Below are 12,853 nucleotides of genomic sequence, written 5' to 3'. Positions count from 1 at the left end.
CTTCTCCTCTCTTCTGCAGACCATCTCTTGCTCTATGTGAAATTTTGAAACAACACAGGCCGCTAAACATCCTGGGGCTAATATCTGCCTGTGTAGCATGTGTTTGTTTGCTTATATAACGGATTTGTTCATTTATTTTTATATGCAGCTTTTTCCTGTGGGACTCTAAAAGTAATCAACTTTTGATATAAATTTAAAGTTAAAGAAATCTCCGGGTTTCTACCGTGTCAGAGCTTTTTTCACCTGGCGGAAATGACTGGATATTTTGGCCTGGTTTTGAGCTCCCTAGACCCAGTAGGAAGAATGGCACATTTCCAACTGAATGGCAGGCCCACTGCTGGGCTAATGGGTTCTTTTGCCAGGAGTGCCTTGACATTTTTGGAAAATGATTGAGTTCAGAAAATGAATGCATTGTTTAAAACTATGCTTTGCTTCTTTTTCTAGCTTATTTCCTGGTCCACTTTCTGCTTATGTGAATTATCCATGTTAGGAATCCTTCTGAGACCCGATACCTGGCTACTTTCAGAGGTTCAGAAATATAGAACATATATTATGTTATGTGAGGAGGGGTGTACACAGAAGCCATACTGCATGCTGGTTAAGTGGATGGGCTTTGGAGAGCAGCAGACAAATCATGTAACAACTTTGAGCCTCAATTTCCTCATCCATGCAGTGGGCACAATAAGAGACTCTATCCAACATATAAATTCAATGAGATGATATCCGTAAAGAGACTAGACTAGGGCTTGGCCTACCACATTAGTACATGTTAGCTACTTTTCATATGATTACTATGAGAACAGTATAAAAAGCACAAGGGGAGATTCGGGTAAGCTTTTCGTTTTGTTTTTTATTTTGTTTTGAAGACAGGGTCTCACTTACTTGCCCAGGCTGGCCTCAAACTTACTATTCTCAAACCTCAGCCTCCCAAGTAGACGGGACTGTCAGACACGTGCCTCCATGCCTGACTAGCCAGTGTCATTCTAGCAGCGGTGGTAATCCGAATTCTTAAAACTGTTCCCTAGATGATCATTTTCTCTTAAGGAAGCTTTTATTTGTGCTTTTGAGATCACATGTACTTCTCAGAAAAATATGTTTTTTTTAATAAATATTCTGCTAGAATGAAGAGGGCCGCTCTAAAGTAATCTATATTTGGAATATTTGTGCATGTCTATGAAGGGCAAGCTATCGCCTTTAAAAATTTCTTCTCTCTCCCACTGCTCTAAGTAACTTAGTAACATGACATTCCACAGGTATTAGGTGAGGACTGCAAATCATGTCACATGATTAAAACTGCGCAACGTTCTTATTTTAAGATTATCATGGAAACCTCTAGCCCATCTAATCATAACTAAAAGTGTTCTAAGCTCTCCTAAGAAACCTATTAATATCAATCATTAAATAAGCTAAAAATCTTATCAAGGGGCTTGAGCAGAAAAGTTCCCTCAAACTAAGCAGGTATCTATGAATAATGCTGACTCTCGGTGGGGGTGGTTGGTTGGAAACTTAAAACCTATGATTTTTCAATAATCAGTGAATAAGTTTTATATAAGATTTTCTTAGGATGAAAAATTATCTACTAGGATAGTTTAACCCAACAGAAGAAAAAGATGTGCTTAAAGTATCTGGAATAAAAAACAAACAAACTATAAAACAGTTTTATAAAAAAAGATAAAACCCCACAAAAGATAAGACTATTACTACCAAGACAAACATCAAACTTAAATAAAAGAGATAACCTGGGGACCATGGCATATTCCTGTTATCCCATTACTTGGGAGGCTGAGACAGGATGATCCCAAGGCCAGCCTCAGCAACTTATTGAAACTCTATCTCAAATATAGGGGATATAGGTCAGTGGTAGAATGCCTCTGGGTTCAATCCTCAGTACCATAAATAAGTAAATAAGTAACCAAATATAAAGGAGATCATCAGAAATTCAAACTAGGTAGAATACCCCTGTTTATTAATTGGGCCATTTAAAAATCTCATTTAAAATTTTTGTGGCAATGAATGGCCAATACCCAGGGGAAAAATATTCCTGCCTTCAAATTAGTATGATATATTTGAGAAATCAAGGATCATATTCAAACTCTGTCTTCTCAAATTATGACAAAATTTCTCCAGACTTCTTTGAATTAAAACTCTTGTTAGAGAAAATTTTTAATCTATCACTAGAGACATATTTTAGGGGGAAGAGAAAGAATAGTTTTCAGAAAACTTGAGCGCTTATCAAGAGTCTCTGACATTCTGGGGCAGGGGGAAGCATTACTGAACATCTCAGCATGGAGTCCTCGATATGAGCTCACAGTACAGCTCCAGGTTCAGGATGTAACAGCCTAACAGGAGGCACCTGATTGCCACCCCTCATCTGGGGAAGTCTGATGCGATGAGGACTGTTGCATTTTAGATGTGCTTTGTCATATGGAATGATCACCTCACTCTGTTGGATATCGCATTGTTTCCATGGCATATTGGGGCCTTACGAAATCAGGAACAAGTCCAAATTTTCAACATTGCTATGGATTACAAGAAGCCCATTTTCAAATGAATTCTAACCTGTTTTTCATGGTTCTTACTGAGTTCCAAAGGACAGAGAGAGGAAGGAAATTAAGGACAGTTAGAGTCTCCATTGAGTTTAAGGTCAGTAATGAACAATTTGCAAAATGGTACAATCTAGAAATCATAGTCCTTTCAAAAATAATCTGTTACTCTGACACATTCCAAGTAGTCTTAATTTGTAAAAGAGGTTAATAAAAAGCAGAAATCATTTTAGTGCATTTTAAAATCCCACAAACATGCAGTAAACTGAAACATTATGGGATGCTCTAAGCCCTCTGCTTTCTTGGGAAAGCAAAGCCTGTGTTCCCCCAGTCTACCTGACACTTACATCGTATCCACTGTTCCGGATTCCACGCCGGGGTCGCTCTCGCGTAACCAGAAGGTCCATCTCGGTTTCTCCTGGACTGGGGCTGTTCAGAGACTGCCGGCTTCGGTAGACAGAGTTCTTCATCTGTTGCCTGAAGAAAATTCAACAACTGTTATGATGCAGCAAATGCCCTGACAGATGGAATTCTCCACTGATCCAAAACTCCAGGCAACCAATGAAGGCTTTGGATTTATTTGCCTCACAACTCTCAGAATTGATGGTGTTTGTTCCCTGGCCATAAGGGGTTGTAGAAAGAGTAGAATAAAGATCGCCCCCCCTCCCCCAGATGCTGTGACCATTAGTTGAATTATAAGGGTTCTTTCATATGGAAACGAAGTAACTACAATCAATTGCAACTGTGCAACCTCATCTAAAATTCTGCTGATGGCAAGACCAAGGGTTCTCCCTTGACCCTCCAGGACAGCTAACTTGGCGGAACATACTTGACTCTGCTGACTTTGTTGACTCAGCAGCCTCCTGTTCCTTTTAATCTTTTTTTATTTCAAGTGCAGGATTCTACAGCATGTTAATAAACCCAAGAGCAAGTGAGCTGCTTCATATTGTGATTGTTGATAAGGTACATTCCCTCTTGGCCCAAGAAGCTATAAGCCAAGAGGCAATAGTTTGGTTCTAAAATGTCCCCCATCCCCCCCAAAAATGTGTTGAAGGCTTGGTCCCCACTGTAACAATGTTCAGAGATAGGGCTCTGGAAGGTGTTTGGATCATGAGGGTTCTGACCCCATCAACACATCAACAGATTCATCTATTGTTGGATCATAATTTGATTGGCTATTGGGAGATGGTGGAAACTTGTTTGGGGCCTTGTTGAAGAAAGTAGGTCCTTGGGATCACCAGGTCTTTGATGGCTGTCTTACCCCTGACCCCTTTCTCTCTTCTCTCCTCCCTCCTCCCTTCTCCCTCCTCCCTCCTCCTCTTTCTCTTCCCTCTTCTCTCCTCTCTCCTCTCTCCTCTCTCCTCTCTCCTCTCTCCTCTCTCCTCTCTCCTCTCTCCTCTCTCCTCTCTCCTCTCTCCTCTCTCCTCTCTCCTCTCTCCTCTCTCCTCTCTCCTCTCTCCTCTCTCCTCTCTCCTCTCTCTCTCTCTCTCTCTCTCTCTCTCTCTCTCTCTCTCTCTCTGCTTTCTGCCTGGGACCCACGCCAACTTTCGTTTGGTAAGAACTGAATGATGTTCCTTGAAGGCTACCTTTCCTCCTGGGGAAGGCAATGGACCAATCACAGTATGATATCGCCACGGCCATATGATTAGTCAGGGTGTGTGCACATGACCTGAGTTGGTCCAATGAGACTTTTTCTAGGAACACTAGGAAAGATGCACTTTCTTGGCACTGAGGTTCCTAAGAAGATAGAGACACAAGCCTGGAGTTACCGACAGCCAGTTTGCCACCATCAAGTTATAATTTGCCTTTAAATAGGGGCAGGCAAAGAGTGGCAAGAGCAAACACGAGTGCAGGAAACATTTATGAGCCCTTGATCCAGCCATGCTGAAGCCTTGACCTTTTAATAATGCTCAATAATATATAATGCACTTTGATCCGTTGGTGTTGAATTTCTGTTGTTTGCAACCAAAAGAATCCTAATTAATATAAAAGATACACCTAATATTATAAACTTTGCCCTTTAGTTATCTGCAATTAGAGGCTTCCTTTGGGAAAGGCACCCGGCTTCAGCGGGCTTGTGAGACAGAATCTGTTCTGAGTGACTCACACTTTAGATTCCAAAAAATTTTCATCCTTGATCTAATTACAAATAATTTATTATTATTATTATTTTTTTTGCGGTACCCAGGATGGAACCCAGGGGCATTGTACCTCCGAGCTACACCCTCAGCCCTATTATTTTTAGTCTTTTTATTTTTTGAAACAGGGTCTCACTGAGTTGCGAAGGGCCTTGCTAAGTAGCTGAGGCTGTCCGCGAACCGCTATCGTCCTGTCTCTGCCTCCCAAATGCTGGGATTACAAGCATTCACCACTATGCTCAGCTAAATAATTTCTTGAAAATGCAACTTCACAACTGTCCTGAAATTGCCAATGAATCCATTTAGGACAGATTACTAAGTAGGATGATGGTGGAGTAAATAGGATTGGTAATTGACAGGTGAGTAGGTGCTTTTGTAAGTAAGAGAAATACAACAGTGTGATGGTGTAAGCCTTTTCAAGAACCATGAATGTGAGCATAAATAGGGAGTCTATTCTTCCCTCAGGGACAATGTTCCCTTGTGATACACAACTTAAAGACTATTGTTCAACCTATGTCAGCTGACCAGCCACTGGTGTGTGTGAACATCTAGGTAGAAATAAATTAGGCTCTTAGGTAGAGGAAACTATTTATTTTATTTATTTATTTATTTATTTATTTATTTTTACAGGTCTAGTTATGGAACACAAAGGCATTCTACCTCCAAGCTACACCTCCTGCGATATTTTTTTTTCTTTATTTTGAAACAGGGTCTCACTAAGTTACAAAGGGCATCACTAAGTGGCTGAGGCTGTCCGTGAACCGCGATCCTCCAGTCTCAGAGTCTTGAATTCTGGGATTACAAGTGTGTGCAACCATGTCTGGCTGAACCTATTTTAATCAAATGGAATTCCATTAGGTGTATTCATTTCTTGTTGATATTTTTCTATATTTTTGTAAAAATTAATAAATTCTGGAAAATGCAAACTTGAGCAAATTTTTTACCTCTGAAAATATTGCTGTTTGGATAAAAATATGTTTTATTTGGATTTTTAAGCACTTTTTAATCTCAGCATAGATTAAGAAAGTGTTTTCAAATTGTGTCCTATGGAATCCTGGGGTTCTACAGAGATGGCCTAGAGCTCCCTGAGAAGGAAGATTCCTCTCTTCATTCAGAGTAACTCTAACTTAGCTCAGGGTCCTCAGCTGCACACTCTATGATGATTTGAGTATAGGTGATTTACCTGGGAGGTGGTTCTGGAAAACACCAGCTGGGGAACAGGGAGAAAAGAGAAGGATGGGCAAGGAGTCACTGATGTAGAACAGACTAGCCTGTTGGGTCACCAGGGCTCACACTCACTGGAAAAGTGTGGAGATACTGTTTAAAATGTAGGTTCATTATTATTCAGGGCTGACAAGGCCAACAGATCAGGAGACGACTGTCATTGAAAAGATAGCTTGTCCTCACAGATCTCAAAAGGAGGGGACAGGCACACCACCAGGAGGCTTGGGGTGGGATGGTTTGAATAATTGTGGCAGACTCCTGAGGCATAACTGCTGTTCTCAGTGGTCAGCACCTGGCCCTGGGAGATTGGGGCAGGTGGATTAAAGCCCAGAGTGAGAGTCCGGAGAGACCATCTGAAGGAGGTGACTGGGGTGTGGGTTCTAGATTGGTTGGTTTGCACATTTGTAGGCAAATTCTCTCTTACTGATGGGAATTGGATAGCCCTGGGTTTCTCTGGAGTCAGCAAGGACCTCGCTATCAATGGATGGTTATTACAACAGCGTAGCTGATCCCTCAGAGTTCCCCTGCCTGGGGTAGTTGTCCATCAATTCCCATCTGTCATCCACTGAGGATGCTGAGCTCAACATTAGCAGCCTGACACTTCTGGCTGGTGTCTTCCAGGAAAAAGCTGTTAAGTGGGAGTCACAGAAGCTTAGAGAACACAGGACGCCGCTGGCCTGAACAGGTGCGGGGAGCGCTTAGCAGATAGGTGGGGGCCTGCAGACAGCATCTGTCTCGGGTATACCTCAAACCCTGAGTCTCAGAAAGTGGAGTGTTTTTCTGATTTTAGAAAAAAGGGCTAAATGAGTGATGTGTGCATGTATATCTCTACCATCTTGTACCCCATTAAGCTGTATGACTACAATGCACCAATAAAAAAAGAAAAAAAAAAGAGCTGCAAAAGGTATCTAGAAAGATTTAGTGAGGATCATTATTTGGACTCTAAACTTTGTCTTTTTTATTTAACTTCCTTCTGAAGGTAAAATGCTGGTTACCAATGCCACCTCTGGACTGGAGAAAGATTCCCTTGCTGTGCCCTGCTGCAGTTGGACTGCTAACAGTGGAGTCTCTGGAGGGTGTACTGTGTACAGCAATTAACAGGTAACACTAACTTGTGACAATAGATAAACAGCAGGTGGCTGCTGGAGTCCAAGGGAGAGTGAGTCAAGAATTAAACACCTCGGAGAGTCTCTCTTCTTTTTTGACAGCATTTCTCCTCCACCTGTTTCTTGTACTACTCCTATTTTCAGCTCATTCAGTTTATAGCTATTATGGTTTGGGTTGGAATGTCCCACCAGAAGCTCATGTGTTGAAGTCTGGTCCCCAGTGCAGCAAGGTTCAGAGCTGGGGAACAGGGAACAAGGCCTTGAGGACTGTATCTGTCTCTGACCTCATCCGTCCTTCCTTCCTTCCTTCCTTCCTTCCTTCCTTCCTTCCTTCCTTCCTTCCTTCCTCCCTCCTTCTCTTCCTCCTCCCCCCACCGCTGCTGCTGCTGCTGCTGCTGCTGCTTCTTCTTCTTCTTCTTCTTCTTCTTCTTCTTCTTCTTCTTCTTCTTCTTCTTCTTCTTCTTCTTCTTCTTCTTCTTCTTCTTCTCCCCCCCCCCCTCTCTCTTGCAGTACTGGTGATTGAACTCGGGGGCATTCTACCTCTGAGTTATACCTCCAGTTCTATATTTTATTCTTTATTTTGAAACAGGGTCTCACTAAGTTGTGGGTGGCCTCACTAAGTAGCTGAGGCTGGCTGTAAACCTGCGACCCTCCTGTCTCAGCCTCCCAAGTACTGGGATTACACGCGTGCACCACCACGCCCGGCTGCTCATTCTCTTTTCATAAAAAGCCATCCCTGAAATTGTTTTTTAGTTCTCAAGTCACCTTTTTTTTTTTTTTTTTTGGTGGTACTGGGGTTCCTGGAAACCTTTCTACCTCTGGGTTATACTTCCAGACCTATTTTTATATTTTTATTTGGAAACAGGGTCTCTTAAGCCAGCACGGCTGGCTTCGAACCTGCGCAATCCTCCTGTCTCCGTCTCCCAAGCGCGGGGATTACAAGTGTGCACCACCACGCCCGGCCTCAAGTCACTTTTAAAGCAAGCCCCCTTATTTGTGCAGGATAATTGATTTATTTTTCTCTGAGTGTCAAAAAGCAGAAGGAGGAAAAGAAGCTTCCAGCCCAGTCTATCAGAGACCACTGAAGTGAGGAACCTCAAAACAACAAAGGAAAAGCTGAAGCTGCCAGCAGCCTCCATATGAGAACCATATCTTTCCCCCTACAGTTATTAACATTGTAGCACACACGCTGTGAACCCTGTCATGGTATGATTCAATATCAATAGCTTGTCATATCAGCCAACTCTAATTAGAGGCATGGTAAATTAAGCTCTGGCTTAGAATTTCCTCTTTTCTTTGTTGAAAATAAATGATGCTGATTCAATTCATAAAATTTTGCCCTACCTCTCACTCGGGCTTGTGGCTTTGATCCAAGTCTGTCACATTGTCAATTTTTGCTTTTAATAAATACCCATTCAGGCTTGGGACTTCTCTATTGCTCCCAGGATATGGTGAGCACATCTGCTGTGGCTCAGTGGTGGGTCAGAGTAGTGGCAGGCTCAAAGCTGGGGGAGGTAACCAAGAAGAATGTGTACTGGAAAAGAGGTGGCCTTGAATCATGTAATGCATGAGGCAGGTGAGAAAGGAGGAAAGGCGACTGGCTGGTTCACTAGCCTGTACCTCTGTACCTGGTATGTGAGGTCATTGCTTAGTTAGCAACAAAGCTTGGAAGGCAATGCAGTGGTTGGATGCTCTTCCCCCTTTGAAACACAAGCTGAAATTTGGTTGCTGTTTGGTAACTTTAGGAGATGATACAGCCACAAAGGCTCTGCCCTGGTGGATGACATTAACCCAGTGAGTGTCAAGTTTTTTATTCTGTGACTGTCAATGAAATGGATTCAGGTATGTTAAAAAAGTTAGAACTCAAAGCTGGGCATGGTGGCACACGCTTGTAATCCCCCACGCTTGGGAGGTGGAGACATGAGGATCATGTAGGTTTGAAGCCAGACGCGCTGGCTTAAGAGACCCTGTTTCCAAAAAAATATATAAAATAGGTCTGGGAGTATAGCCTGGAGGTAGAAGGGCTTCCAGGAACCCCAGTACCACCACCACCAAAAAAAAAAAAAAAAAAAAAAAAAAAAAAGCCGGGTGTGGTGGCGCACGCTTGTAATCCCAGCATCTGGGAGGCTAAGACTGGAGGGTTGCGGTTCGTGGACAGCCTCAGCTACTTAGTGAAGGCCCTCCGCAACTCAGTAAGACCCTGTTTCAAAATAAAGAATAAAAAATTGGGCAGGGGGTGTAGCTCAGAGGTCAGTGCCTCTGGGTTCCATCCCCAGACACACACACACACACACACACACACACACACACACACGCGCGCGCGCACACACACACACAAGTTAGAACTCATAAAGTAGAGCTTATATATTATTATATTAATTAGCATTAGTTAGCATTAATAGAATTACTTAAATTACATAATTACATGAGGTTATCAATACTAACCTCAATATTACGTGCAGAGAGGGGGAGGGAATGGAGTGGTAATACATCACGTGCTGTGTGCATATATGTTTCTGTCACTCTGAACCTTATTATGAGGTATAATTACAAAATGCATCAATAAAAATAATATTAAATATTGAAAAAAGAAATGAATACAGGTATAAATAAAATAGGTTGGAAATTATGATCTAGAACTTATATGATGTTATTAATTTATATTAATTAACATTGATATAATTATATTCTATACTATAAGCTTTTATAGGTATCCTGCACCTGGGATGATAGGACACAACAGGTTAATGTCATTCCAAAAGGGCGAGTTCGGTCCCCTCTTGGCCTCTTTGTCTTTCTGCCTCCTACCACGAGAAGACACAGCAAGAAAGTCCTTGCCAGATGCCAGCACCTTGATCTGGGACTTCCTGGTCTCTGGAACTGTGTGAAAATTAACTTCTTCTCATTATAAATTAGTCTGTTATAGAATCACAGACCATATGGAGATAGATACCAACTCTAAGCCACTGAGCCCAGCTGTTCCCCACTAGGCCAGGTCCCCCTCTAGATTGCTAAAGCAGCCCACACTTCAACCACCCTTCCGGCCTGTGATTAGCATCTTGGGGTAATCACCTTTCTCTCCCATCAGACCTTATGCTCCTCCGGAGCAGTGACTGGGCTGTCTGGTCTACCACAGAATGTTGGAGGAATTGAAGGAATGAATGAAAAAAAGCACACACGGCCACGACATTGTGCAGCATCCTGATGGGTGCCTAATACAGGTGACCATAAATGTGGAACAATCAAACTGATCTATGAATGAACAAGAAGAACGGGTGTGGAACACTGGGCCGCAGCATGAGGAGCACTCACTAAGGCCGAACAGAAGGGGAAACATGAAATTTGCTTTTCTTCTGCAACCGCCATTAACATAATTGAAAAATACAATATCCCTTGATCTGAGAGCTGCGTTAACTAGGTAGGTGATAATTATTTCTCCACCCAGTTCTGAAATAGCTACTGGCTTGAAAATATCATTAGGCTGAAGGACAATTATGGTTGTTTGCCCTGCTATGTTTTAATGGCTTCAATTTTGCTCTCTACCAGGCTCATGATGGAGCATCTTCTTGCACAGGCAAGTGGGGGGCCAGATAAGCAACCTGCAAAGATCATAGTTCTGAGGCACAGATCAAGGGCCCCGAGTGCCCCCCGCCTTCATCCCACCCCAACACAGCAACCCGAAGAGCTTCCATGGAACCCGCACCTGTTTTTAGATTCGGTGAATGGAGCACACAGTTCCGGGTCAGCATCCAAAACATGCTCAATTTCCTTTGGGGCTTTTTCATACATCTTTTTTCTTTCGGTCAGACCCTTGCTGGTCTCCACTGGGGGGAAGTCATAGTATCCTTTCCTCTTGGCTTTCAGGCGCAGCTTGTTCCGATAGTGCTCGATGTCTGACTTCTGCTTCAGGGCTTTGTTCACCTGGGGAGAGAGACAGTCTCAGGCCAGTACCTGACCCAGCCTGGTTGATTGTGGGAGGCTTTCACCAGAAGGTTATCACTCCTGGAAAATCCACCCTAGGCTTCATCTCTGGTCCTTTGAAGCAGCCAGACCCACCTGTGGCCCCCCTCTAATATCAGTCCCTGAACGGTGTTGAGCCTGGCTCTAATGAGGTCACCTGAGACCTCCCCTCAGGACCTCCTTCGCTGATGCTGCTTAGGCCTAGGGCTAGGGTCCTATGAGTGCCTTTGTGGTTCCTTGTTGTAGGAGTCTCTGACCTGGAAACCCAGCTAGTTCTTCTCACTCCTGGCCTTAGCAGTCAACAGCCAGCAGCCAGCAGCCAGCAGCCAGCAGCCTGCCCAGGTCATTTAGCTGGGCCTAGATGGATGAGATGACTAGACTCTGAGGCTGGAGGGATGGGATGAATGGGGTGGGGAGGCAGAACAAATACTCTGCTCCTAAGGCCTTTCCTCACTACCAGTCTGCCTTCTATAAATCAATGTCTTTTTTGAGAGAGAGAATTTTGAATAGCCTGACTGCTAATGCCAAATAGGTCCTGTTGTATAGGGTAAAGCCAGTCTGGTGTTTCAGAAAGGAACATGGCTAGTGGCCCTGACCTGTGAAAGATAAAAGCAAGTGACGCTGCTCAATAAATAACAAGAAATAAGGAGGTTACACTCACATTTATGAACTTTTCTACATTGCCATTATGTTTTCTTTAAAATAAATTGTTAAAAGAATTTCCTGTAATTCATAAAAGAAAAATTTATGGCTTGACTTTGGTTTTTTTTTTTTTCATTTAAACCAGCCACAAGAAGAAATAAACTTATAAAGAATACAAGAAGAAAGAAAATTATAAAGCAATCTGTGTCAAGCTCAAGGCAGAAAATTACAGAGAACAAGTTCAGGGCTCTCTTCCAATCCAAATGCCAGTAAGGTCCATTTCTTTAACTACCCAAATGTAGCAAGAATCCATTTCTAGACAAGGAAAATGCTCATCTTTTCTCCGTCTGTGACAGGGTGATGGGCCTGGGAGGAAACGGGAATGGTAAGTCAGATTTTTCTCAGATGCACTGTCTGTCTCTATAAAACTCATATCATTAAGCAGGGACAAAGAAATCCAGGCATGATGGCTGGTCCGAGGATCTATAGGTAGAGGGTCCAAGTCAAGTCAGCACAATTGTGTCAACCCCAGAGCTTGCATGTCTGGTGGCAGAACTATACCCAAGCAAAGATTTTGACTGGATTTGAGAAGACATCCAAGCAGCCAAATTATAGAGCCAAGGATCATACAGTACATGATACATTAGTGATAATAATAAAGTACTTACTGAGTGTTTGGCATTGCTGTAATTACTTTGCATATATTGACCAATTCAATCCTCATAGCAGCCCTATTTATTTTTTCTTTGGTTGGTTTTTCTTTGTGGCACTGGGGATGGAACCCAGGGATTCTACCTCTGAGCTACACCTCCAGCCCTATTTTATTCTTTTAATTTTGAAACAGGATCTCACCAAGTTGCAGGTGGCCTCACTAAGTTGCTGAGGCTGACTGCAAACTTGCAATCCCTCCTGTCTCAGCCTCCCAAGTACAGCAGCCCTGTTTTTCTGGATGGAGATGTTGATGCATAGGTGAATTAACTAACCTGCCTATGGTCACACAGACAGTAAGTTGGAGAACTGGGATTCAAACCCTCACAGCATGGCTTGACAGACCACACTCTAAAGCACAAAGCTATTTTCCACCAACAGGCTATGATAAGTTACAGAGGGGAAGGTTCTCTGGGCCCCGAGCCTCACAGCTGCCACAATAACCTTCAGAGTGACTCTGGGGAGCCACTGGACCCCCCAGGCTTCAGTGCCTTTCTCTAAAATAGGATGAAATGGAAATAGATGCTCCACA

The 12,853-nt window shown here is 43.0% G+C and overlaps 1 protein-coding gene across 1 annotated transcript in view; it reads right to left on the bottom strand.

Moving 5' to 3' along the window:
• Positions 1–12,853, bottom strand: part of KIAA1549L (KIAA1549 like) — a gene marked incomplete at both ends in the record, with an annotated part of 277,076 nt that overhangs the window by 33,768 nt on the left and 230,455 nt on the right. Inside the window, 2 exons of the mRNA XM_080690604.1 lie at positions 2,891–3,020; positions 10,715–10,932. Of these exons, the coding sequence (XP_080546730.1) occupies positions 2,891–3,020; positions 10,715–10,932 (348 nt within the window). The remainder of the gene's footprint in view (positions 1–2,890; positions 3,021–10,714; positions 10,933–12,853) is intronic.

This window comes from Muscardinus avellanarius (assembly GCF_963383645.1).
Source record: "Muscardinus avellanarius genome assembly, chromosome: 1".
Classification (NCBI taxonomy): domain Eukaryota; kingdom Metazoa; phylum Chordata; class Mammalia; order Rodentia; family Gliridae; genus Muscardinus; species Muscardinus avellanarius.
The sequence above is the reverse complement of the archived record's forward strand: the minus strand, read 5'-3'. Positions and strand labels throughout refer to the sequence as shown.